We start from the raw sequence: 27,373 nt of genomic DNA, 5'->3' as shown, positions 1-27,373 counted from the left end.
TCTCTGTGAACACACACTGATTCTTTGCCTCAGAGAATAACAGCTTCTGTGCTTCAGCAGCTCCAGGGGACCCACCTTTCTAGGCAGTTCCACTTGGGCTGAGCAGTGCAGTCCGCGATTCAGAGCTGAGGGGCATGGGGTCCATCGCACTCTGTCTGGGTTCTTCAAGTCACGGACCTTCCTTTGAAGGGTGATTTCTCTGGGAGAAGGGTCAAGTGGAGGTCCTACCACAAGGTGGGACCTGCTCAGGGAGTCTGCATGGTGTGGCTCCACCCTTGTCACTGGTTGAAAAAAAAATTCCAGCCCCCTTGGGGCTTCTTGGGGACCCGTGTCAGCAAGAGTTTAGCCCTCTTGGTCCCAGCTGCCCTGCTTGTGGCTGGAGACCTGACTGTCCTTCCGTCCAGACTCTGGATGGAAGCCATGAAGGCTGGGAGCAATTCTGGAATGAGATGAGCCTGGGGCAGGGCCTGGACTGGACTTCAGGCACTTTACAGAACTGCTTTGTTTATTCGTGAAGGTATTTATGAACCTTATTGTGAGGTCTTTATGAGCCTTATTTCCATTTTGCCAGTGAGGACACAGAGGCTCAGACCAATCAAGTGACCTGGCTTAAGGTCATTAGCTACTAAAAGACCATGCCAGGATGTAAACTCAGATTTGCCAGATTCTTCTACTAGACCACTGCTCAGTGCTACCGAGGACCCTCCGGGAGACCACCCAGCATCCCCCAGAGGGGAGGAGCTCCAGGTCTTTGTGGACATCGGCTTGGTGAGCTCTGTCCCCACCCTGGGGTGGGGGCGGGGTGGGGGGAGGCCAAGGCATTGCTCGCTCTGCCTGCAGCAGCTCCTTTAGGACCCCGAGGTTAGTTGGCCTGACAAGCACCTTGTCTCAGGTCACTCCACCTCCTCTTGCCTCCCCTGCCTGGGCCTTCTGTGCTGCTGAGGCATGTGATGCTGCAGAACTCGCTCGCTGCCTGTACACAGCACTGGTCTGCCCAGTCAGGCATGGAGAGCTGTGGAGCTGTGCCCACAGGCAGACTTGTGTGGATATGGCTTCCGCAGGGGCTAACCTGGAAGTGTTAGGTTCGTGAATGTCCTGTTGAGTAAATTTGACTAATGAGAGAAAGCAGGTGGGAAAGATGTGGCTGATAAATTTTCTAAATCTATCCTGATGGGCTCTTCTGCAATACAGCACTGTATGTCTCACTGTAGAGGTCCTTCATGACCAAGTTGTGGGTCTTGGTAGATGGTGGCCCAATCGGCAACATGTATATGCTTTCCCTCCTCCCATATGCCATTTTCTTTTTTCCTTCTATCTTAGTTCATTTGGATTGCAACTCCTCCTCTCCAATGAAATGTTGGCATGCAAGACTTGCCCAGGGCTTTGCTTTCTAGGTAACACAGATTAAGCTCATTGTAATAGTAATAATTCCGTTTATTTTAGTATGTGGCAGCTAAATCACCTTATTGAATCCTCACACTATCCTTATTAAGCAGGTATTATTAGTTGCCTAATTTTAAAGATGAGGAAACTAAGACTCAAAGAAGTTAAGGAACATGCTCTTGGCCACATAGCATGTAAGATGTAAGTGAAGGTTTAACGTAGCTCTTCCGTTCTTCCAATACCAGAACCTGAACTTGAAACCACCCTTGACTAAAGTCGCCTTTAACCTTTAGAAATGCCAAGGAAACCCAAGTCTCCTGCAAGGAATCACCTGCAAGAGGCTGCCAAGGATGCCTGGGGAGCCGGGGTGCTCCTCAGGAGAGGGCTCTGGGATACTCACGTTGTAAACGCTGGGTTGTACTTTGCACCTCGGTAGTAGGAGTACAGATTGAACATCCCAATCATGAAGGCCACAAATACCATGATGAAAATGACCATAAACTTGAAGATATCTTTCACGGTTCTCCCCAGGGAGATCTGCAGAGGCCCAAAACTCTCGTTGGCTGGCAGGATGTATGCGATTCGAGAGAAGCTCAGCACGACAGCTATTGCGTATAGCCCTTCTGATATGATCTGAGGGTCTGAAGGCCACCACTTGTCCCTGGCTGAAAGAAAACAAGCTGGGTTACTCACTGGGCCACGGGATCTGCTCTGGGAGAGAAACCAGTTAGGTATCTGTAGAGGCCTCTGACCTCATCACTTGTCTGCCTGCCCTTGTCTTTAATCCCAGTACACTGAAGGTGCCATCCTCCCTCTTGGAATATGCTGGCTCATCTGTCTAGAGCACCCTCCCCTCACTTCAACCCCAGTCTTCCTTTAAGACTCTGCTCTAGTGTCATCTCTTTTGGGAAGTCCTGTGTGCCCCCTCCACCACAACCCTGCCCCACCTCCTGGGCAGCCTCCCTGTCCCCCTCTCTGCTCCCACGGCAGCCTGTGTACTCTCTTGTCATGGCCCTGACCATGCTGCTTGTTAGCCTGTCTTCCTTCCCAGGGGTTGGAGCTCTATAAGCAGGGGCTGTCCCATCACAAGAAGGTGGTGGTGAGGAGCATAGACCTAGGCATGACCTAGGAAGACCTGAGGTTGAAAGTGGCATTTCTAGACAGTGGCTAACATTTTTTTTTCCTTTGAAATCTTTTATTATCACTTAAATTTTTAAAAAATATTTTAATTTTATTGGAGTATAGTTAATTTATAATGTTGTGTTAGTCTCAAGTATACAGCAAAGTGATTCAGTCATACATATTTTTTTTTAATATTCTCTTCTCATATAGGTTATCACAGAATATTGGGTGGAGTTCCCTACTGTACAGCATCTATCTTATATATCAGTTCAGTTGAGTTCACTTCAGTTGCTGAGTTGTGTCCGACTCTTAGCGCCCCCATGAATCGCAGCACACCAGGCCTCCCTGTCCATCACCAACTCCCGGAGTTCACTCAGACTCACGTCCATCGAGTCAGTGATGCCAGCCAGCCATCTCATCCTCTGTCGTCCCCTTCTCCTCCTGCCCCCAATCCCTCCCAGCATCAGAGTCTTTTCCAATGAGTCAACTCTTTGCATGAGGTGGCCAAAGTACTGGAGTTTCAGCTTCAGCATCATTCCTTCCAAAGAAATCCCAGGGCTTATCTCCTTCACAATGGACTAGTTGGATCTCCTTGCAGTCCAAGGGACTCTCAAGAGTCTTCTCCAACACCACACTTCAAAAGCATCAATTCTTCAGCACTCAGCCTTCTTCACAGTCCAACTCTCACATCCATACATGACCACAGGAAAAACCATAGCCTTGACTAGACGAACCTTTGTTGGCAAAGTAATGTCTCTGCTTTTGAATATGCTATCTAGGTTGGACATAACTTTCCTTCCAAGGAGTAAGCGTCTTTTAATTTCATGGCTGCAGTCACCATCTGCAGTGATTTTGGAGCCCAAAAAAGTAAAGTCTGACACTGTTTCCACTATTTCCCCATCTATTTCCCATGAAGTGATGGGACCAGATGCCATGATATTTGTTTTCTGAATGTTGAGCTTTAAGCCAACTTTTTCACTCTCCACTTTCACTTTCATCAAGAGGCTTTTGAGTTCCTCTTCACTTTCTGCCATAAGGGTGGCGTCATCTGCATATCTGAGGTTATTGATATTTTTCCCAGCAATCTTGATTCCAGCTTGTGTTTCTTCCAGTCCAGCGTTTCTCATGATGTACTCTGCATAGAAGTTAAATAAGCAGGGTGACAGTATACAGCCTTGACGTACTCCTTTTCCTATTTGGAACCAGTCTGTTGTTCCATGTCCAGTTCTAACTGTTGCTTCCTGACCTGCATACAGGTTTCTCAAGAGGCAGGTCAGGTGGTCTGGTATTCCCATCTCTTTCAGAATTTTCCACAGTTTATTGTGATCCACATAGTCAAAGGCTTTGGCATAGTCAATAAAGCAGAAATAGATGTTTTTCTGGAACTCTCTTGCTTTTTCCATGATCCAGTGGATGTTGGCAATTTGGTCTCTGGTTCCTCTGTCTTTTCTTATTTTCATTCCAAGCTCCTGATTTGTCCCTCTCCTCTTTGGTAACCATAAGTTTGTATTTGATATCTGTAAGTCTGCTTCTATTTTATAAATAACTTGATTTGTATCTTTAAAAAAATTAGATTCCACATATGAGTGTTATATGATATTTGTCTTTCTTTGACATACTTAGTATGATAATCTCTAGATCCATCTATATTGCAGTAAATGGCATTATTTCCTTTTTTATGGCTCAGTAACAGTCCATTGTGTATATGTACCACAAAATCACTGCAGATGGTGACTGCAGCCATGAACTTAAAAGACACTTACTCCTTGGAAGGAAAGTTATGACCAACCTAGATAGCATATTCAAAAGCAGAGACATTACTTTGCCAACAAAGGTCCATCTAGTCAAGGCTATGGTTTTTCCTGTGGTCATGTATGGATGTGAGAGTTGGACTATGAAGGCTGAGCGCTGAAGAATTGATGCTTTTGAAGTGTGGTGTTGGAGAAGACTCTTGAGAGTCCCTTGGACTGCAAGGAGATCCAACTAGTCCATTGTGAAGGAGATAAGCCCTGGGATTTCTTTGGAAGGAATGATGCTGAAGCTGAAACTCCAGTACTTTGGCCACCTCATGCAAAGAGTTAACTCATTGGAAAAGACTCTGATGCTGGGAGGGATTGGGGGCAGGAGGAGAAGGGGACGACAGAGGATGAGATGGCTGGATGGCATCACTGACTCGATGGATGTGAGTCTGAGTGAACTCCGGGAGTTGGTGATGGACAGGGAGGCCTGGCGTGCTGCAGTTCATAGAGTCCAAAGAGTCGGACATGACTGAGCGACTGAACTGAACTGAACTGAACCACAATTTCTTTATTCATTCCTCTATCAACAGATGTTTAGGTTGCTTCCATGTCATGACTATTGTGAATCGTGCTGCAATGAACATTGGGGTGCATGTATCTTTTCAAATTAGGGTTTTCTCTGTGTATGTGACCAGGAGGGGGGTTGCTGGATTATATGGTAGTTCTAAGGTATTTTTTTTTTTCATTTTACCTTTGTTTTTTAATTGGAGGATAATTGCATTACAATATTGTGTTGGTTTCTGCCATATATCAGCATGAATCAGTCACAGGTATACATATGTCCCCTCCCTCCTGAAAACCTCCCTCTGCCTCCCACCCATCCGCAACTCTAGGTTGTTACAGAGCACCTGACTGGAGCTCCCTGTGTCATACAGCGAGTTTCCACTGGCTATCTAATTTTGCACATGGATATGTATATGTTTCAATGCTACTCTCCCAATCTGTCCCACCCTCTCCTTCCCCCACTGTGCCCACAGATCTGTTCTCTATGCCTGTGTCTATATTGCTGCCCTGAAAATAGTTTCATCAGTGCCATCAGTTCCCTATATATGCATTAATATACAATATTTGTTTTTCTGACTTACTTCACTCCATACAATAGGCTCTAGGTTCATCTACTTCATTAGAATGGACTCAAATGTGTTCCTTTTTATGGCTGAGTAATATCCCATTGTATGTACCACAAATTCTTTATTCATTCATCTGCATCTGTTGATGGACATTTAGGTGGCTTCCATGTCCTAGCTATTGTAAATAGTGCTGCAGTGAACACTGCAGTACATGTGTCTTTTTCAATTATGGCTTCTTCAGGGTATAGGCCCAGTAGTGGGATTGTTGGGTCATATGGTAGTTTTACTCCTAGTTAGTGATTGTACCCATTTATATTCCCACTATCAATGTAAGTGGGTTCCCTTTTTTTCACACTCTCCAGCATTTGTTGTTTACAGACCTTTGATGATGGCCATTCTGACTGGAAAAGGTCAGTTTTCATTTCAACCTCAAAGAAAGGCAATGCCAAAGAATGTTCAAACTACTACACAATCCCACTCATTTCACATGCTAGCAAAGTAATGCTCAAAACTCTCCAAGCTAGGTTTCAGCAGTACATGAACCGAGAACTTCCAGATGTTCAAGCTAAATTTAGGAAAGGCAGAGGAACCAGAGATCAAATTGCCAACATCCGCTGGATCATCAAAAAAGCAAGAGAATTCCAGAAAAACATCTACTTTTGCTTCATTGACTATGCTAAAGCCTTTGACTGTGTGGATCACAACAAACTGGAAAATTTTAAAGAGATGGGAATACCAGACCACCTTATCTGCCTCCTGAGTAACCTGTATGCAGGTCAAGAAGCAACAGTTAGAACCAGACATGGAACAATCGACTGGTTCCAAATTGGGAAAAAAGTACCTCAAGGCTGTATATTGTCACCTTGCTTATTTAACTTATATGCAGAGTACATCATGTGAAATGCTGGGCTGGATGAAGCACAAGCTGGAATCAAGATTTCAGGGAGATATATATCAATAACCTCAGATATGAGGATGACACCACCCTTATGGTAGAAGGTGAAGAGGAACTAAAGACCCTCTTGATGAAGGTGAAAGAGGAGAGTGAAAAAGCTGGCTTAAAGCTCAACATTCAAAAAACTAAGATCGTGGCATCTGGTCCCATCACTTCATGGCAAATAGATGGGGAAACCATGGAAACAGTGAGAGACTTTATTTTTGGGAGCTCCAAAATCACTGTAGGTGGTGACTGCAGCCATGAAATTAAAAGACACTTGCTCCTTGGAAGAAAAGCTATGACCAACCTAGACAGCATATTATAAAGCAGAGACATTACTTTGCCAACAGAGGTCCATCTAGTCAAAGCTATGGTTTTCCAGTAGTCTTGTATGGATGTGAGAGTTGGACCATAAAGAAAGCTGAGTGCCAAAGAACTAATGCTTTTGAACTGTGGTGTTGGAGAAGACTCTTGAGAGTCCCTTGGACTGCAAGGAGATCAAGTCAGTCCATCCTAAAGGAAGTCAGTCCTGAATATTCATCGGAAGGACTGAGGCTGAAGCTAAAACTCCAATACTTTGGCCACCTGATACGAAGACCCAACTCATTGTAAAAGATGCTGATGCTGGGAAAGATTGAAGGCAGGAGGAGAAGGGGATAACAGAGGATAAGATGGCTGGATGGCATCATTGACTCAATGAACATGAGTTTGAGCAAGCCCTGGGAGATGGTGAAGGACAGGGGAAGCCTGGCATGCTGCAGTCCACGGGGTCTCGAAGAGTCAGACATGACTGAGTGACTGAACAAAAACAAAATTCTGACTGGTGTGAGGTAATACCTCATTGTAGTTTTGATTTGTATTTCTCTGATAATCAGTGATGTTGAGCATCTTTTTACGTGCTTTATGGCCATCTGTATTTTTTCTCTGGAGAGCTGTCTACTTAGATCTTCTGCCCAGTTTTTGATTGAGTTGTTTTTATGACATAGAGCTGCATGAGCTTTTGTATGTTTTGGAGATTAATCCCTTGTCATTTGCATTACTTGCAAATATTTTCTCCCATTCTGTGGATTGTGTTTTCATGTTGTTGATGGTTCCCTTTGCTGTACAGAAGCTTAACTGGGTCCCATTTACTTATTTATGTTTTTATTTTCATTACTCTAGGAGGTGGATCAAAAAAAGATATTGCTATAATTTATGTCAAAGAATGTTCTGCCTATGTTTTCCTCCAAGGGCTTTATGGTGTCCAGCCTTACATGTAGGTCTTTGATCCATTTCGAGTTTATTCTTGTGTATGGTGTTAGAGAATGTTCTAATTTCATTCTTTGACATGTAGCTGTCCAGTTTACCCAGCATCACTTATTGAAGAGGCTGTCCAATGAACCTTGTAAGCTTCATTTTCCCCATCTGCAAACTGGGGATAATATCATCAACCTTACAGAACTTTGATGAGGATGAAATAAAATCGTATATGTAAAGTGCTTAGCTGGAAAACAAATTGCAGACCACCCAGGGCTCCCTGGGGACAAGGGTCTAGCCTACAGCAGGTGCTGCTAAATACTTGTTAAATGATTGAATGAAATCCTAACCACAAGTTTAGCCATAAATCAGAACAAATGAGCTCACATGGGGTCAGGAAGGGGCTTCCCTGGTGGCTCAGTGGTAAAGAATGCAGGAGTCACAGGAGACGCACGTTCGATCCCTGGGTCGGGAGGATTCCCTGGAGGAGTGCATGACAACCTACTCCAGGATTCTTGCCTGGAGAATCCCCACGGATAGAGGAGCCTGGAGTGCTACAGTCCATAGGATCACAAAGAGTCAGACAGGACTGAAGTGACGACACACACGGGGGACAGGAATCTGAAGGTTCTTGCCTAAGAAGATGCTCCTGGGTTTTGTTTCCCAGACAGTGTGTGTCTGGGAGTTGCTCCTTGGGTGAGCTAAGGACCCAGAAGTGGTGACCAGTCATCCAGGATTGCTATGGCATCCCTGTTCCTCGTGGCAAGAGTCCTGGGGCCTGTCCTGTGCTGGGGACATCCTGCTTGTGGTCACTGGCGAGGGTCTGCACCACCATGCGTGTGTTCCTACAGCGGAGCAAACTTGTACAGTATTCCTGTTGTAGTTTTGATGGTGTAGAGAGCAGCAGCTTTCTTTAGTAAGCTGCCTACTATGTGTCAAGACAGAAAACAGTGATTTTCAAGTGACAGTGGCACCTTCCTCCTAGGATGGTATGTGTTGGGGGGCATCCGTGGTCATCTCAGTGATTGACTGGGAGTTCTATTGGGATGCTAATATCCTGCAGTGTTCCAGACAGACCTGCTCCATGAGGACTGCCCTGCTGAACAAGTCAACTGCATCCCTGTTGAGAAATACTAAGTGAAACTTAAATGGAGAAACACAGAGAAACCTAAATTAGCCCTTACACTTATATTAGCTGTAATTTTCACAACAGCCCTGTAGAGTAGGTACTATTATTGCCATTCTAAAGATTGGATTTGGGGTATGGGGTCCTTTTCAGAGCCAGATAAATGCAAATAGTAAGGATATTACATACTGATTTTTGGCCCCCAAGGGAGATGGAAGAGGAAGGATTTTGTTCTTTATTTGCATAGACTCTGTTAAACAATTACAATAATAAAGGGCGGTAAGAGATCTTTAGTAAGGGAAGCCAGGCCTCTACTTGCCAGTTTCATGTAGTGCATTCTAAATTATAAATGGAAATAGATACCTTTACGGACTTTGTGTCCTCATCAAGGTCATAACTCAGAGAAGTAGGGGACCAAATGATATTTTTCCAATACATCTGTTGCCCTCTCTATAGATAAATAGCACATTTGGATAGCATGAAATAGGACTCAGATTCTTCAAACAGACGCCAAAAGGAATTTTGTTTTTATCTCTCCCTAAAAGCATCTATTTCTGCTTTATTGACTATGCCAAAGCCTTTGACTGTGTGGATCACAATAAACTGTGGAAAATTCTGAAAGAGATGGGAATACCAGACCACCTGACCTGCCTCTTGAGAAACCTGTATGCAGGTCAGGAAGCAACAGTTAGAACTGGACATGGAACAATAGACTGGTTTCAAATAGGAAAAGGAGTACGTCAAGGCTGTATACTGTCACCCTGCTTATTTAACTTCTATGCAGAGTACATCATGAGAAACGCTGGACTGGAAGAAACACAAGCTGGAATCAATAACCTCAGATATGCAGATGACATCACCCTTATGGCAGAAAGTGAAGAGGAACTCAAAAGCCTCTTGATGAAAGTGAAAGTGGAGAGTGAAAAAGTTGGCTTAAAGCTCAACATTCAGAAAACTAAGATCGTGGCATCTGGTCCCATCACTTCATGGGAAATAGATGGGGAAACAGTGGAAACAGTGTCAGACTTTATTTTTTTGGGCTCCAAAATCACTGTAGATGGTGACTGCAGCCATGAAATTAAAAGACGCTTACTCCTTAGAAGGAAAGTTATGTCCAACCTAGATAGCATATTCAAAAGCAGAGACATTACTTTGCCAACAAAGGTCCGTCTAGTTAAGGCTATGGTTTTTCCTGTGGTCATGTATGGATGTGAGAGTTGGACTGTGAAGAAGGCTGAGCGCTGAAGAATTGATGCTTTTGAACTGTGGTGTTGGAGAAGACTCTTGAGAGTCCCTTGGACTGCAAGGTGATCCAACCAGTCCATTCTGAAGGAGATCAGCCCTGGGATTTCTTTGGAAGGAATGATGTTAAAGCTGAAACTCCAGTACTTTGGCCACCTCATGCAAAGAATTGACTCATTGGAAAAGACTCTGATGCTGAGAGGGATTGGGGGCAAGAGGAGTATGGGACGACAGAGGATGAAATGGCTGGATGGCATCACTGACTCGATGGACATGAGTCTGAGTGAACTCCGGGAGTTGGTGATGGACAGGGAGGCCTGGCGTGCTGCAATTCATGGGGTCGCAAAGAGTTGGACACGACTGAGCGACTGATCTGATCTGATCTGATAATTTATTATTTTAAACCTCAGCTGTAATAATAAAAGTCACTCCTGTAACCTGTTAAGATAGCTGTTACCTATTAAGATAATCTACTAAGATAGCTGTTATCAGATCCTAGTGACCCAGTCAGAAGTTTTAGTGAAAAGTATTCAAAAGCATCTACTTTATTGACTATGCCAAAGCCTTTGACTGTATGGATCACAACAAACTGTGGAAAATTCTTCAAGAGATGGGAATGCCAGACCACCTGACCTGCCTCCTGGGAAATCTGTATGCAGGTCAAGAAGCAACAGTTAGAAGTGGACATGGAACAACAGACTGGTTCCAAGTTGGGAAAGGAGTACATCAAGGCTGTATATTGTCACCCTGTTTATTTAACTTATACGCAGAGTACATCATAAGAAATGCTGGACTGGAAGAAGCACAAGCTGGAATCAAGATTGCTGGGAGAAATATCAATGACCTCAGATATGCAGATGACACCACCCTTATGGCAGAAAGCAAAGAACTAAAGAGCCTCTTGATGAAAGTGAAAGAGGAGAGTGAAAAATTTGGCTTAAAACTCAACATTCAGAAAACTAAGATTACGGCACTTGGTCCCATCACTTCATGGCAAATAGATGGGGAAACAGTAGAAGCAGTATCAGACTTTATTTTTGGGGGGGCTCCAAAATCACTGCAGATGGTGACTGCAGCCATGAAATTAAAAGATACTTGCTCCTTGGAAGAAAAGTTATGACCAACCTAGACAGCATATTAAAAAGCAGAGACATTACATTTTAACAAAGGTTCATCTAGTTAAAGCTATGGTTTTTCCAGTAGTCATGTATGGATGTGAGAGTTGAACTATAAAGGAAGCTGAGGGCCGAAGAACTGATGCTTTTTAACTGCGGTGTTGGAGAAGACTCTTGAGAGTCTTTTGGACAGCAAGGAGATCCAACCAGTCCATCCAAAAGGAAATCAGTCCTGAATATTCATTGGAAGGACTGATGCTGAAGCTAAAACTCCAGTAGTTTGGCCACCTGATGTGAAGAACTGACTCATTTGAAAAGACTCTGATGCTGGGAAAGACTGAAGGCAGGAGGAGAAGGGGATGACAGAGGATGAAATGGTTGGATGGCATCACCGACTCAATGGACATGAGTTTGAGTAAACTCTGAGAGTTGGTGATGGACAGGGAGGCCTGGTGTGCTGCAGTCCATGGGGTCACAAAGTGTTGGACATGACTGAGCGAATTTACTGAACTGATTCAACTTTGATTGGCTTTTAAGAGTTTTGATGGTTGTAAAAGCAAATTCGACAATTGAGACAAAGGGATTTTCTTCCTCTTGCAGCTGTTTCTAGGAAAAAAAATTGCAACCTGAAAAACACCTGCCTTTCTTGGTGCTGTAAAAGTTAGAAGGAACCACTGCTTGGATGACCACTAGAGGGCACTCTGCCTCCATAACTGGGGTACAAGCCAAGCCTTTGAGATGAAAAAGATTTCAAGGGCACAGGGTGAACCGCAACGCAAGGGCAATAAAGTGCAAAGCTTTGGGCTGGGTGCGACTTTAATACAATCCATAAAGGGAGCAGAAGTCACGAGTGAACAGTACTGTGGCTTGAATCACCGCCCTAAGAAAAGTATTCAATGCAGTATCAAGATTCTCTCATCTTTCCTTAACGAACCCTGAGCAGCATAGAAGAGAAAATATACAAGCCCATGTTTTAAAAATGTCTGGATTTGCTAAATGAAGAGGGGATGATTTGTAATACTACAAGACTCCATTTCTTAATGGGGGGGGTGCGGTTTCCCACATTTACATTTAACATAATCTGCCTACCTCAATCTACATTGAATATGGGCAACAACTCCACGTTTATGTTAAGGGGGTAACCTTCTGCATATCATTACTGCACTGGATCAAGACTCAGTGGTCACAGCACCATGTGGCTTTCATATAACAGGGACATTTGACACTCAAACCTTCATGATGTAGCAGCTGCCACTGTAATGTCCAGCTAATTGACTGGTAACAACACATATCTATTGTTTCTTCTCCCCCACTCATCTTTCTCCTTTAGTACAGAAGATATAATGAGCAAGAAAATGACCCCAGAGGTACTAGTGATAATAACTGTTACTATCAGTGAGCATTTAATATTTCAGGACACAGTGAAAAATTCTTCATGTGTACTATCTTATTTAATCCTCAACACAAACTTTCTGACATATGCATTATCCCACTTTTACATAAAGGAAAATTGAGGGTCAGAAAAATTAAGCAAACAAGTCCTTACAGTAAGCTGCAGAAGTAGGATTTGAGTTCAGGTCTCCCTAACTCTAAAGCCTGGGAACATAAAGGCTATGCCATTCTGCATGGTTTTCATTTCATGTTGAACAAGGATCCCTTGCTATCCAAGGCAATCCTGTATTTCTGGGAACATTATAAACCATGCCATGAAAACCTGTTTCTTCATCAATAAAATAGGAACAACAAAAATAACCTTTCCATGGGGCTATTGCAAGAACTGAAGTTTATACTGTAAAATGTCTATACAGTTCCTGACATCTAAGTGGGTCCTCAATAAATGCTATAACTCTTGTAACTCTTTGCAACCCCATGGACTGTAGCCTATCAGGGTCCTCTATCCATGGGGTTCTCCAGGCAAGAATACTGCAGTGGGTTGCCATTTCTTTCTCCAGGGGATCTTTCCAACCCAGGGATCGAACCTGGGTCTCCCGCATTGCAGGTGGACGCTTTACCATCTGAGCCACCAAGGAAGCCATAACTCTTACTATTATTACTAAAAATTCAGTCTAGTATCTCACATTGTATGGCCTTGTGATTTGAAAGAATTAAGGCATCTTCTAAGAACATATCTTACCATGAGAAAATAACTTTTGAACTGGGAAAGCAAGACTTATTCTTACACAGAACACATGGATCCAATATGGAAGGAAGGACTCCGGGATCCACATAAAGAATGAGATTTCTTCAAAAAAAAAAAAAAAAGAAAAAAGAAAAGAATCCCACGGAGGCTCCAAGAGTCTTTCCAAAACAAATCCATCCTTTCCAACACAAATGGATACATTTCTCATAGTTATTAATTCCACATTCTATTGCTAGTTTATTGCAGGGACCAGGACTTCCTTGGGAGGTGGTGAGGCGTGTCTGCTTTGACAGCAGAAAAGACCAAAGTGGGCCACAGTGACCTTATAAACCACCAACTGCGGAGCACCCAAGCTCCTGGCCACGCCCTGCAAACAAGCCAATCAACGCGCCTCAGAACACCTGCAGACTCATCCTCACCGCAACTTCTGACTCACCGTAGGTGAAGTAGGCCACTTCCGGCGGAAGGGAGACGTTGTGTAGTGTGTCGTCCTGCACGTGCTGGTCCACGTACAGCTGGGCCTCGCTGGCCTTCAGGAAAGCCATGAACCTCGCCGTGAAGGAGGCCACGAAGATGGACAGCATCCCGAAATCTAGCAGGTTCCACAGGTGCAATACGTACTCCCGCGGCCCCTCCTCCCAGATTTCCTTGCATTCGGACCAAATCATTCCTGCGGGGGAGTGAGAAGGTCAGGCTCATTGTTTTCTGTTCTCAGGGTGTGTGTCACCATAGGGACCACGGAAGGAACCAGGGTGCAGGCGTAAATGTAATAAGCTCTTTGGAGCTTGGAATGTTGAGAGCCAGCAGCGCACAGAAATGTGCTTTCAAAAGGCAGATGTAGAGTTAGGAAAGTCTCAGGCTCCAAGAATTCATGCCACCTGTCCTGCGTACAGATAAATCATCTCCAGGTGTGAGGAGAGAATCCTCATCTGTTGATAGATTCTTGGAGGGAATAATTAGAAATATAATGGCTGACATTTGTATATTTTAAGAACTGGAAGGTTATAAGTAATCATACAGTTCTAAACTAAGTATTATGAAACTGACGTCCAGGAATGGGAAAGGGTTTTCTGAAGGTCCCACTTATGACCTAGAACCCAGTTCTCCTAATTCCCTGATTAACTTGCTTTCCTTTGTATTTCTGTGAATGTTTCAGGTTCTTCCTGCCTCTCCTGCAGCTGTTTAGTTTTTGCTTTTTAATTTTCCCTTACTTCTTTATAACTTCTTCATTGTTGCATAGTAAACAATGTAGAATTCAACAAGATGTTGCTAGCATCCCCACCCCGCCTCCAAGTCAGCCTCATGAGGTCGCCTAGACTAATAACTTGAGTGTGTATATCTGTACTATCCAATATGGTAGCCACTAGTCACACATGGATACTGAGCACTCCAAATGTGGCCAGTTAAATTGAGGGACGCTACACATAAAAGTGTAGACACACCAAATTTCAAAGACTTGATACAAAAAATGTAAAAATATTTCAACAATTAAAAAATCTCAATCACGTTGAAATACTAATATTTTAGATATATTGGGTTAGATAAAATCTATTATTAATTTCAGCTTTTATAATATAGCTATCAGAAAATTTAAAATTAAATCATGGCTTATGATGTGGCTTGCCTTATATTCGTATTGAATAGTGCTATTCTCTACCTTTATCTTCAATGATTATTAAAAGTAAATTGGTTTAGATGATTAAAAATAAATTATTCAGTAACATTTTGATAATAAACATTTTAAATACACATATTTATTATCATATATACATACTGTGTACATATTATATGTATGTGTATTAACTCCCTCAAATCTTTACAATAATCCTATGAAGTGCATGCTGTTATTATCCCAGTTTTATAGTTAACATATCCTTAGCCATAGTGAGGATATTCTCCAGATAGGAGGCAGGAGATCTGAAATTTGAGTCTGGAAGGTCTGGCCCTAGCGTCCATGCTCTTGACCATTATGGTCTTTGCTCCTCCAGGAAATAGAATTGGTGTTGAAAGCAACTAATGAAGGAAAAGTCTTCCCTGGTGTCTCAGATGGTAAAGAATCTGCCTTACAATGCAGGAGACCTGGGTTCAATCCCTGGGTTGGGAAGATCTCCTGGAGGTGAGAATGGCTACCCACTCCAGTATTCTTACTTGGGAAATCCCATGGATAGAGGAGCCTGGCATTCTACAGCCTATGGGGTCACAAAGACTCAAGACTGAGCAACTAACACTTAATGAAGGAAAAAGACTCTTGAATGTTTTCTGATTAACATCAAAGAGTTTATAGAAACTCAGACATAGGAAAGACTTGATGCAGAACTAGCCCACTCTGTGTTATGCCATGTTACACGTCACCTGCTTACTTAGGAGGTTAATCTGGTAAAAGAATCACTAACTGGTAGGTTAGTGAGAAAATTCCAGCTCATTGACCATGTTCCCTAAAGGTTAACACCGCCAGCCTCTTGGCACCCTCCTGGCTCCTGAGCATCAAACATGGATGGCCTGTCTTCTCAGATTCCTCCTGCCTCTCCCACAGCTGTTTAGAGAAGTTGTGGCTTTGTTGAATGAAACAGATTCTAAGATCTGCATGTTTGTATCAAATTGGAGTCTCCGCAAAAGGAAATGACCCAAACCATTGAAAATCTTTTTACAAGACTCCCACCACCACACACACCTTGTTGTTTCCGCTTTTTATCTTCACAAAGCCTTACTTCCTAAACTTATGCTTTGAAAATTTTTGTGGTAATTCAGTGAAGTAAAATTTCCTTAACACTGAAATGTACTTTCATCTGTGCCTGTTCAAATAGGTATTTAAAGTATGTTACAGGAAAAACCATTACAGCTGGAAAAAATGTTTGTTTCTTTCCTCTATGCGCCTGCCCCCTCCCCCTGATAATTAAAATTCCTAATGTCTTGGTGGACTGCTTTTAGCTGAGCACTAGGAAAATTACAGGCTATCAATTACCTTAATTCAGGAAGCCCTTGGTTCAGTTCTACCTTGGTCACTTATTAGGTGTGTAACCTTGGATAAGTTCCTTGATTTTCTTGAAATTTTGATGTAATTTCCAGCACTAAAAGTTCTGCAAATCTGAAATGCAAATTATTTACAGTAAACTGACTTTTCTGACCAACATAGAGGCACCTCATTGGGGATTGCAAATCATTTCCTCCATGGTCCAGCGCCCACGTCAGTCTTCCCAGATTTGCATATTAACTTACCCAGACTAATTTAAATTATTCCAAGGCCATGAGTAAAAGTAGCATGGGCCCAAGGGTTTGAGCAACAGGAATGCTTAACGAAAAAAGAAATGTGTGAAATTAAGTACTTTAGTGAGTGAAATTAGGTTTCCTGCTTCCAAGGTGCTGAGAGTAGTTCAGCATTTTATATCCAAGCTGAGCCCCCTGGACTCCTGCCCCTAGCATGTCAGTCCGATGAGTGTATACAGCCCAGGGGCTTAGAGGGTAAGGATATTGGGCACTGGAGCCTCCTTCAGGCAACCCCTTCACTCAGGGATGTCTGGAGCCCAGAGAGCAAGGTCACTGGTAATTAACGGGGATGACTGGCAGGGGAACAGATTGGGACCTGCTGGGAAGCCTTGAGGGAAATGAGTAGCTTTTCATTCAGGCAGGTTCTAAGTAAGGCCTGCAGGCTGCTGATATGGGGCTTGACAGTTCTAAAGACTGTTCACCCGGATCCCTGCCTCAGATGCTTTTCAGAAGGGATTCCCCCTTCAGATTCCTGTGAGACTTAACTGTGTGAACTCCGTAAATGGCCATAGCCCCTGCCTCTACATCGGGTTTCTCTACACTGTTCCCGGACCCCCAGACCACCTCCTGGGAGGCTTGTCTGTTCTTCTGGGTTACCTTCTGATTATTGAGTTGGGACTTAGGCATTCTGTTAACTCACAGGTGGTAGAATATGCCAAGAAGCCCTCAACCTTCAAGCCCTAACATCCAAACTCCAGCTCAACGGCAGGTTCTTAGCAGCAGATCTGGGCCTCGGGCTCATTTAAGGTTCATTTGTTTTCCAGGCAAGAAGATGATATTAATAGATTCAAAATTTTCCTAACAAAGCTCATCTTCTCCTCTGACTTTTAGTAGCTAATCATTGTTGAGTACCCTCTAGGTGCCAGGCCCTGTGCTAAGCCCTTTTCCAACTCTAAAGCTTCCTTACAGCCTGGTAGGTACCTACTCTAATTATCTCCACTTTACTGACGGACAGACTCGTGTACAAAGATGACAAGTAAATTATCCAGAGTCTCAGGGAGTTCAGGACCCTCTTTTCACTGCACTGTCACTCCCCACCTCCCACAACCCCCGCATGCTCTCTACTAGGCACAGACTTACGTCACTGTTCAGGAACTCATTCACCACTTAATGGGCAGTGTTGAGCTCTGACTTTGTGCCAGGGACCATTCTGGGGGTACAGCAGCCAAGAAGATGCTGTCCCTTGCCCAGCAAACACGGTCTAGTGCTGGAGACAGGTGTGTCTACAAACAGTAGTGCTACAAAGTGACAGATGCTGTAGTAAGAATGTCCAGGAGACTGTGTGGACACACAGGGATAAGAGCAGTCAGTATTATAGTCATGAGACCCAACACAGTGTCTGTAATAACATATTTCTGACTGAATGAAGTAGGTGACTCCTGGCATGAGGAGTTAGCTGGGGGAAGGAGTAGGGGCGGAAAGTCCGTGGACATGAGGGAGAACAGACTATTCTAGGAAACTGCAGGAGGCTCGGAGAAGGCAGTGGCACCCCACTCCAGTACTCTTGCCTGGAAAATCCCATGGACAGAGGAGCCTGGTAGGCTGCAGTCCATGGGGTTGCTAAGAGTTGGACACGACTGAGTAACTTCACTTTCACTTTTCAGTTTCATGCATTGGAGAAGGAAATGGCAACCCACTCCAGTGTTCTTGCCTGGAGAATCCCAGGGATGGGGAAGCCTGGTGGGCTGCCGTCTATGGGGTTGCACAGAGTCGGGCACGACTGAAGTGACTTAGCAGCATTAGTAGCAGGAGGCTCAGTACGGCTTAAGGGTTGGTAGGGATAAGGGGATGGAGATTGTAGATCCTGAAAGGCCCTCCTTCAGGCCATGAGGGGGAGACCAGGCAGCTCGGTGTCTAGGTAGTCACCCTGAGCTGCCAGATAGCTCCTCAAGGTGATAAGCAGAGCAGTAACGTGGTCTGACTTACTGGGAGAAATTTTGGCAGTTTGGTTGAAGTAGTCTGTTTGGAATTTACCTAAATAAATGAAGAAACCATCAAAGGAATGACTTAGGTGAGAAACACAGCCCATTTTCTTTTGCAGTTTTATTCTTGGTCAAACTTACATGTGTGATTTTGCACCTAAGACTTAGTACTGCCCTCAGAGAGTTTGTAATCTGCGGTGGGTAGGGTGAGGGAGCAACTTGATCCTCACATTTTATGCACACGAAAGCTGAAATTTAGAGAGGCAGAACCACCAAGGAGGAAGGGACACAGTGAGGCCTGGGTCTCTTGCTAACCGGCCTCAGGCTCTTTCCTCCTCTTCTCTTTAAGTGTGTTTTCCTGCTTTGCTGGATGCTTACATCTCCCTCAGCTGGGCTTTCAGCTGGGGTGTCTGCTTAAGAAAACACTGCCAAGTCTCTGTAAGAGTTGGGTCGAGAGAGTCTTCATGACATAATTCTGTTCCCAGATGGAGCAGTGACATGCATAGTGGAGAGGCTTCCTGCCCTCCAAGCTCCATGGCTGTCTGCAGACCACAAATGTTATAGTCCTCTGGTGAGCATTGGTATAGCCACAGTCTCTAACTCACACAATGGATTATCAGCTCTTTCCTCTACCCCAGAGTGACTGCTAATGAGATAGGGAAGAAAGATATGTTCCTATGGTATAAACTGATGTCGGAGAGTCTCCAGGCCAAGGATCTATGATCTCTGGTTTATTTGGTCCTTTCCAAAGCAGGTCATCTTACAGCTCTAGAGAACACACGTGTCTACTAGCAAATTCGTCTCTCCTTCCCATGTCATGCTCTTCTTGTGTCTTCCTTGATACTGTGTCCTGGTTTTCCTTCTATCTTTGCATGTAGTCTTAATCTCCTTGTGGCTTCCACCTCCTCTGCCCTTATTTTAAATCTCCTGGATTTATAATCTAGAAGGGTCTCAAAAGTCTGCTGGTAATCAAGTAAAGCATCTGGAGTTCAGGAAGAATATATTTCTGATTGGGTTTGACCGTTCCATAGAATTGTACAGCAGAAGAACAACCCACATGCCCAGTAGAGATTTGGAGAAGCAATAGATCATGGACACACTGCGTGGCCTCTGAAAGAGGTCATTGGGAATACCAGATATCCACATGGAGTGAGAGCTCCCAGAAGATGAAAAGAGCGACAATTTGTTTGATTACAGAAATGCTAATATTAATTGGGGCTTCCAGGTGGCACAGTGGTAAAGAATCTTCCTGCCAATGCAGGAGACACAAGAGACACAGATTCAGTCCCTGGGTCAGGAAGATCCCCTGGAGGAGGAAAGGGCAACCCATTCCAGTATTCTTGCTTGGAAAATCCCATGGACAGAGGAGCCTGGTGAGAAACAGAGGAAAGCGTGTAGAAAAAGAGAAGGGGGCTAGGGGGGCAGTGAGTGCGGGACCTTATGTGTTTAAACAGGTCAGTTAAAAAAGGGCTTCACTCAGAAAAGGATACTTTAGAACACAGACCTGAGGAGGTGAGGAAGCAAGCCATGGCACTGCTCGTGGGGAAAACTCTTAGGCAGAGGGACCAGCCTAAGTCAAGGTTCTGAGGCAGAAACAGTTTGAAGCCAGGAGGCCAGTGGGGCTAAATGAGAGCAAGGGAGGCTGGAGGTGGTGGAAGATGAGGGCACAGAGGTGGAGGTGTGAGTCCTTTACAGTGAGAGTGGCTCTCACGCTGGGGGAGCTGGGATGGCATTGAAGAGTTTGGAGGCAAAGTAACACGATCTCATTACATTTTCAGTGGATCTAGCTCCTGTGCTGAGCATCTGCTGGGGCACAGGGCTGATAAGGGCAGAAGCAGGGACACTGGACAAGGCCCCTCACCTCTTCGTGATCAGCCCCTCTCTCCATCTCTGCAGGAGCCAGTTGAACTTGTTAGGGTCCTGAAGTCCTGTCAAATGCTGGTGGAGAGGGAGTCATGTTTTGGGTGTTTGTATAGCCAGTCTGTCCAAAGGACCATATTCATGAGTCCTGGGGGAAGAGAACCGTGACCCGTGTTTCTGTGTTTCTCCTGGCAGTGCCCGGGTGTAGTGTTTGAGGCCTTTTTCAGTAAGGGCCTGATGCCAGTTCAGGCCTCGCCAAGTCTAGGCAGATGAGATGAGATTGTGGACCTTAGGGTTTGCTGCCCGAACAGCACAGTGAACTCCGCACTCAGTGTGTTTCTCTCACAGGTTGTTAGTAGTAGTTGCAACGTCGAATAATTAAAGAGCTCCAGGAAGTATTTAGAGTCGAGATAATATTCGTCTTATTTTAGAGCTGCTTCCCTGGTATCTGGCACAGTGCCTGGTATATAATATAATGCTTAATAACTAGAATGGATTTGTGGAGGAAAAAACTGAGAAAATGGAAACAGTGCTAACTGAAAACTTACCGAGTAAGTGCATTTACCACTGCGCTTACCAGGCTACCTGCTCTGTGCCCTCAACGCCGCCTTCCTCCTGGTCCCGTAGACGAAGGGTCTGCGCTCCTGCTAAGGACCAGCCCTCCTCTGGCCTGCTGGGTCCCATCCCCTCTCACTACTCAGGAACTTCGCTTCTGAAGTCAGTGGTCCATCCTCAGGCCTCCTGTCACCTGATCTGTCAGCACCATTCGACATAAGTGATCAGTCCGTGGGTCTTGACACAGTGACTTTGGTTGGCTTCTCGGACACCACTCTTACTTCAGTCTCCTTTGCTGGATAAGATTCTTCTTGTTTCCCCATCCTTTAAATATTGCTGTGCCGGAGGGCTTGGTCCTTGGTTCATCTGTTCACATTCACAGTTGAGGTATTGCATACAATTTACTTTTAATAGACTGACACTCCCGAATAGTGTTTCCAACCCCAGCCTCTCTGAACTTCAGCATGTACATCCAGTTTGCTACTTGACATTTCCACTTGGAGATCTAACAGATAATCTCAACTGAACTCTTGATTTCCATGTCTCTCTTCAAACTGCTCCTTCCCTGGTCTTTCCTGCCTTAGTTGTTGTTCAGCCACTCAGTTGTGTCCGACTCTTTGCGACCGCATGGACTGCAGCATGCCAGCTTTCCTGTCCTTCACTGTCTCCCAGAGTTTGCTCAAACTCATGTCCATTGAGTTGAGATCCCATCCAACCATCTCATCCTCTGTCACACTCTTCTCCTCTTGCCCTCAGTCTTTCCCAGCATCAGGTTCTTTTCCAGTGAGTCGACTCTTTGCATCAGGTGACCAAAGTATGGGGACTTCAACTTCAGCATCAGTCCTTCCAATGAATATTCAGGATTGATTTCCTTTAGGATTGACTGGTTTGATCTCCTTGCAGTCCTAGGGACTCTCAAGAGTCTTATGCAGCACCATAGTTTGAGATCATCAATTCTTCCACACTCAGCCTTCTTTATGGTCCGACTCTCACATCCTTACATGACTACTGGAAAAATCATAGCTTTGACTTGCCAGACCTTTGTCAGCAAAGTGACGTCTCTGCTTTTTAATACGCTGTCTTGATTTGTCATAGCTTTTCTTCCAAGGAGCAAGAGTCTTTTAATTTCATGGCTGCAGTTTCTGCCTTTGAGGAAATCTCTGTTATGCCTTTTGAACTAAAACACTTGGAATTTTCCTTGACCACCTTCTTTCTCTTACACTCCACAGACAATCCAGTAGCAATTACTATGATTGATTTTACCTGCAAAATATAACGTACTCTACTACCTCCTCAAAATCAGCCATTTTCCATCTGAATTACTGTAGTGGCCTCCTAACTGGTTTCCCTGTTTCTGCTCTTGTCCCAGAGTCATCTGTTCTCTACCCAGCAGCCTGCAATCCACTAGAAAATGAAGTTGTGGGATGTCACTTCTGTGGTCAGAACTACCCAGCCGTTTCTGGTCCTCTCAGCTCTGTACCACGGCCTCCATGGCCTTGCGTGATTGGCCCTGCCTGGCCTTGTGCCCTCTCCTCTGCCATCTCTCCCTTATTTATTCTTTTGCAGCCAATGGTTTCTTTGCTGTTGCTCAGACTCCGCCCGCTTGCTGCTGAATCCAAGCCGTCAACACATACTGAACTGTCTTTCTGGATGCTTTTCACCCAGATGCCTGCAGAGCCTGCTTTGTCTCTTCCTTCAGGTCTCTGTTCATATTTCATCTCACCCAAGAGGGTAGGTGAGAGAGCTTCCTCTTACCAGCTCAACTCCTCTGATAAGATAAAATGTGAACAGAGGCCTGAAGGAGGAGAGAAAGGAAGCTAGGCAGGTATTTATTCAATTTATCTTCTCAAAGACATTTGAATACTGACTGGGTATTTGAAAATGGATTATTCATTTTCTTTTATGTTTATAGTTCAGTTTTAGAAAAAGAAACCCGATTTCTATTATCTGTCATGGTGAAGCAGTAAACTGGGGAAAAAAAGAAACTATTTTCAGATGTTGGAAATAGCACAGCACTGTGATCCTTGGTGAAGAGAAACAAGCAAGATAAGTCACATGATAGCCCTGTATTTTTTTTTATCGGAGGCACATTTCAATGTGCAGGGTGTAGAGAGGGATCCTAGAAGCATAGAAGCAGTCCCAATGAATTGAAGAGACAGAGATTGGAGTTCAGGAAGGTTAAAGTGGTTAGATGTTATATGGCAGGGTTCCAGAGAGAAAGGTACTATGCATAACCAAAAACACAAAACCAAACACAAAACTAGTCCAGAAATTTACATAAGTAAATTACATAAGTAAAATCCTTTTGAATGTTCCCATAATATTAAGTCACGAATGCATTGAGTAAAACACTATAAATAACAGCCAGAGAGATGTAAGCTGAATCATTTCTAAGGCTCAGAAACTGTTCACCCAGAGTGGAGACATGTTTGAGTTCTGACCCTCCAGACTTGAGAGCCTTTGTTGATTACTGAGGCCATTTAGTAGTGACCCCAGATGTGTGTCTCTAGTACAAGGATAATCAATCCTATTGTAAAGCTTCTCCAGGTCCACTCTGTGAAAGTCTGAAAAGGACCAAACTCATCTGTAAGAATTTAACAACCTGTTAGAATAAAACAAAGTATCTCTTTGAAGACAATAAAATCTAGATGCTGAACAATATTGCATGTGATGTGTCAATCATTCAATCAGAAATTACTAACTCACTAAGATATAGGAAAAAATGATCCATGTCTGGAGAAAGTTTAGTTAGTAACCCAAAAACAATAGAAATGATGAAATTAGGACTTTATAACAGTTCTTACTATAAATACATACATTATGTTCAAGGATTTAAAGTAAAATATAAATACCACAAAAAGGGAAATGAAAGTTATAAGAGGGAACCAAGTGGAACTTAAAGGGTTGAAAAATACAATATTTGAAATGAAAAATTCATTGGTTGAAAATCAAAATCACAGATGATTCGGAAAAAATGTCAGTGAACTTGCAGCACATAAAGATTGGAAAAAAGTAAAAGAGAAATTTTCTTTTAGGATTCACACAAAATGTTTGTAAATGAAATTTTATGATACCTAGGATTCGACTCAAAATTTTACAGGGTTGGGAGAAGGGAAGTAAGATGAAACAAAGATTAGTGTTGATTTACTAATTGTTGAAGATGAGAGATTGGCCCAAAGGGTTCATTATAATCTTCTCTTGATATTTCCAATTCTTAAAATTATTTACAATAAAAGTTTGAAAAATATAATCTAGTAAGAAAAAGTAGTTAGAATCTTTCTTTTTTCTCAAATGTAACAGGAAGTAGGTCAATGAAAAATAAGCCTTCCCCTTCATAATACTAATGACGTAACAGTCTTGAAAATTCAGCTTTGCTTTGATGGGTAGAAGCTGGAAGCTGGGACCTCTGTAGCTAGAGATACTTCTTTCTTATTGTGATAATGCCCTGACACCCAGGAAGAGAAATATGGAATCAGGACGACATCATGACCTAGTAGGAGAATCACTGTAACATATGATAGGATACCCATTTAAGGGGGAATATGCTTGCACTCGTTAGTCTTATACCTGCTGTCCAGGTGGGGTTATGAGGTGAGTGAGTGAGTGGTGCTGTAAATCCTTTGTTTTATTCATAAACCCAACATATGAGGTTTTTTTTTTTTTTAAAGAAAACGATGTTTTAATTTGAGTTGCTATAACAAAGCTGCACAGACTGAGTGTCTTATGAACAGAAATTTCCTTCTCATAGTTCTGGAGGCTGTAAGTCCAAGATCGTGGTGCCAGAATGTTTCAGATTGCAAATTGCTTGCTGTATCCTCATGTGGCAGAGTGAGGGTAAGAGCACACTCTGGGGTCTCTTTTAAAGGACACTAATCCTATTTATGAGGGCTCCACGCTCATGACCTAAGCACCTCCCAGAGGCCCTACTTCTAATACCATCACATTGGAATTAGGGTCTTAACATATGAATTTGGGGAGACACAAACATTCAGACCATTGCAAAGTACCTAGTGTTAAAGTGCTTAATTTAGTTAAATTGGAGGTGGGGCGTTACGCTAGGGAGAATGAGGATAGACTCTGAACAGTGGAAGGGCCACAGAACTCACTCTACAACAGGCTTTACTGTTCCTTTGCAACTTGAGTGCCGGCAAGTCCACCAAGTGAGCCTTTGGTTGCAGACTTGCCGGTTGACTAAAAGCTCCTGGGAAGCATGGCATGCTTTCCTGCTTCTGCCCTTTGGGTCAAACCATTCTTCTCCTCATTACCTTGTTATGACTGAGAGATGCAGCTTAAAGGCCGTATTCCAAGTTGTTCCCAGCTTGGGGGTCTATGGGATCTTCTTCAGTGGTTCAACTCTTGTGCTCTTAGGCCAGAAAGGTTGAACCTGTGGCACTGTGCAGTCATGTAATTAGCGCAGGGCAGGTGTTAGGCTGTCTTTTCAAGTATTCGTTCTTCTGTGAATTTGTTGATTGGTAGTGCAGACACTTTGACCCTGAATATGTTTTGACTCAATGTTTGTGAACAAAAACATGACGAATGCTATGCCGATACTGAATTGTTGTTAAGAAAGGCCATTAGGGGTGGGTGGGGTGGTGGGTGGTGGTGAATATCATTAGGACAGTTTAATTAATTGATCAAATCTTGATTCTGCATAAATTTTTTGTCTTTTTTCGGTTTAGTTTTACTCAAAACATTCTTATCAAATTCAAATCGTTTTGATGTAAATCTTATAGTTTATTGATCAAGTTTTGGTTATATACAATATCACTGGTTGTAACTTTTGCAATTTTTCATTGTTTCTTACAAAGTCTGATTTTTTTTTACCAATCAATTCAGTGTTAGAAAAATCTATAACACATTTGACCATGTACACTTTTAGCCATTGTCTGTTTTATTTTATCTTGCTTATTTCTACTAGTAATAGTTCTTGTGAGTTATGGAAAAGGAGATACCCTGTCTTGGCTAGTCATTGAGATACCTGGGAATAATTTCCTTGGCAATTCTAGTGGCGGACCTTGGCAGCACAAAATATCACCACAAAGAGGAATTTCACAGCTTCATTATGTTCATTAGCACAGATAATGAGAATATGTTAGTCCCCTAACTTTTTAGATTTTTGTTATTGGTAATTTACTATGTATCAGTATTCAGTGGTAACAAAAAATATCTTTTAAACTTTCACTCTTATACTTTTTTCCTAAGGCTACTAGTGTTAGTTGCTCAGTCATGCCTGACTCTTTGGGACCCCATGGACTGTAATCCAGCAGGCTCCTCTGTCCGTGGAATTCTCCAGGCAAGAATACTGGAATGGGTAGCCATTCCCTTCTCTAGGGGATCATCCTGACTCAGGGAATGAACCCAGGTCTCCTGCATTGCAGGCGGATTCTTTACCATCTGAGCTGCTAGGCTTCTAGTAGACTATATTTAAATGAGTAAGACCACATGTCCCCCCCACCCCCCCCACACAGACACTTTATAGTCACTTTCAATACACATATAATAAAAAGTATGGAATGAATTCCCCCCAAACAAATCCTTTCAAAATTGGGATTTATATTGCAGGTCTGTGCACCTTTTATACCAGCACAGACAGAGGTTGACTTTGACTTCTGTGCTGGTCATCTCCTCACCATTTTGTCTGTCAAGAGTGCATTCAAGAGAAGAAGAGCTTCTGAAGTCAGAGTTTAATAAGGGCCTAAAATAACTAGAGGAGGAGAGAATAAAAGACAGAGTGACTTGCTTACCCAAGACCCACTTCATGATGAGCATTTCTGTCCAGGAGAATTGTGTAGTTTTCACTCTGAAGATCTGTTTTGGGTAGTCTGTGAAGGTTTCGTTGGGCAGGGTTTTCACGCCTTCAAAGCGGTCTGATGCGTTCACAACCAACAATCCCAAGAAGATGGTGAAAGAAACTGCATGGGCTACAAATTTCATGAAAGGGCTCCTCAGTGTTCGTCCTAGCTGGAAACAAAATGTGTATAAGACACGTTAATCTGGCAGCTTCAGGCAGGCGCAGGGCTCTCTTTAAAAGGCGTTTGCTGAAAGTTGAACCAGAGAATTCTTCATTTTGGACAGAAGCTGCTCACCAAACCCAGACATTTTCTAGAGTTTTTATGTGAGAGGCTGCTTGACTGAATCCATTTTCTAATGACTTTAATTTTTCCTGTTTAGAAAATTCAGTGGGAGTGGTAAGAGAAAGGAGCGACACACACTGATGTAACATCATGTTACAGTCTGGCTGCACAGCTACCCACGGCCACATGGATAAGAATTTTATGCTTTTTAAATCTAGAAAAAAAAATCAGTTTCAATAGAGTTCAGAATTTTTCTTTAAAAAATTACTTTGGATATGCTCTGTTGTTCTTTGGTCTATTTTCTTGGATTTTAGGTGAGGTGATTTATTTTCAGCATTTATTCTATCCTGGTAAATTTATTTAAAGCTGTACAGTTTGCACTAGGTTCTGCTTTAGCCGTGTTCTATATATTTTGACTTGTAGCATTTTCCTTGATACTCAATTATAAATATTTTATAATTTCCCTTTTGATTTCATTTTAAGGCAGAGGTTATTTAGTTTTTAGATACATAGGACTTTCCCCCCTTG

At 43.2% G+C, this 27,373-nt stretch overlaps 1 protein-coding gene across 3 annotated transcripts in view; it reads right to left on the bottom strand.

Annotated features, from left to right (window-relative positions):
• Window positions 1–27,373, bottom strand: part of TRPC7 (transient receptor potential cation channel subfamily C member 7) — a 151,954-nt gene that overhangs the window by 32,112 nt on the left and 92,469 nt on the right. For all 3 annotated transcript variants that reach the window (XM_027546432.1, XM_027546434.1, XM_027546435.1), the window contains 3 exons: window positions 26,516–26,732; window positions 13,607–13,840; window positions 1,784–2,048 (listed from right to left, as the gene is read on the bottom strand). In XM_027546432.1, coding sequence (XP_027402233.1) covers window positions 1,784–2,048; window positions 13,607–13,840; window positions 26,516–26,732 — 716 coding nt within the window. The remainder of the gene's footprint in view (window positions 1–1,783; window positions 2,049–13,606; window positions 13,841–26,515; window positions 26,733–27,373) is intronic.

The sequence above is a fragment of the Bos indicus x Bos taurus genome, chromosome 7, assembly GCF_003369695.1.
Source record: "Bos indicus x Bos taurus breed Angus x Brahman F1 hybrid chromosome 7, Bos_hybrid_MaternalHap_v2.0, whole genome shotgun sequence".
Classification (NCBI taxonomy): Eukaryota; Metazoa; Chordata; class Mammalia; order Artiodactyla; family Bovidae; genus Bos; species Bos indicus x Bos taurus.
The sequence above is the reverse complement of the archived record's forward strand: the minus strand, read 5'-3'. Positions and strand labels throughout refer to the sequence as shown.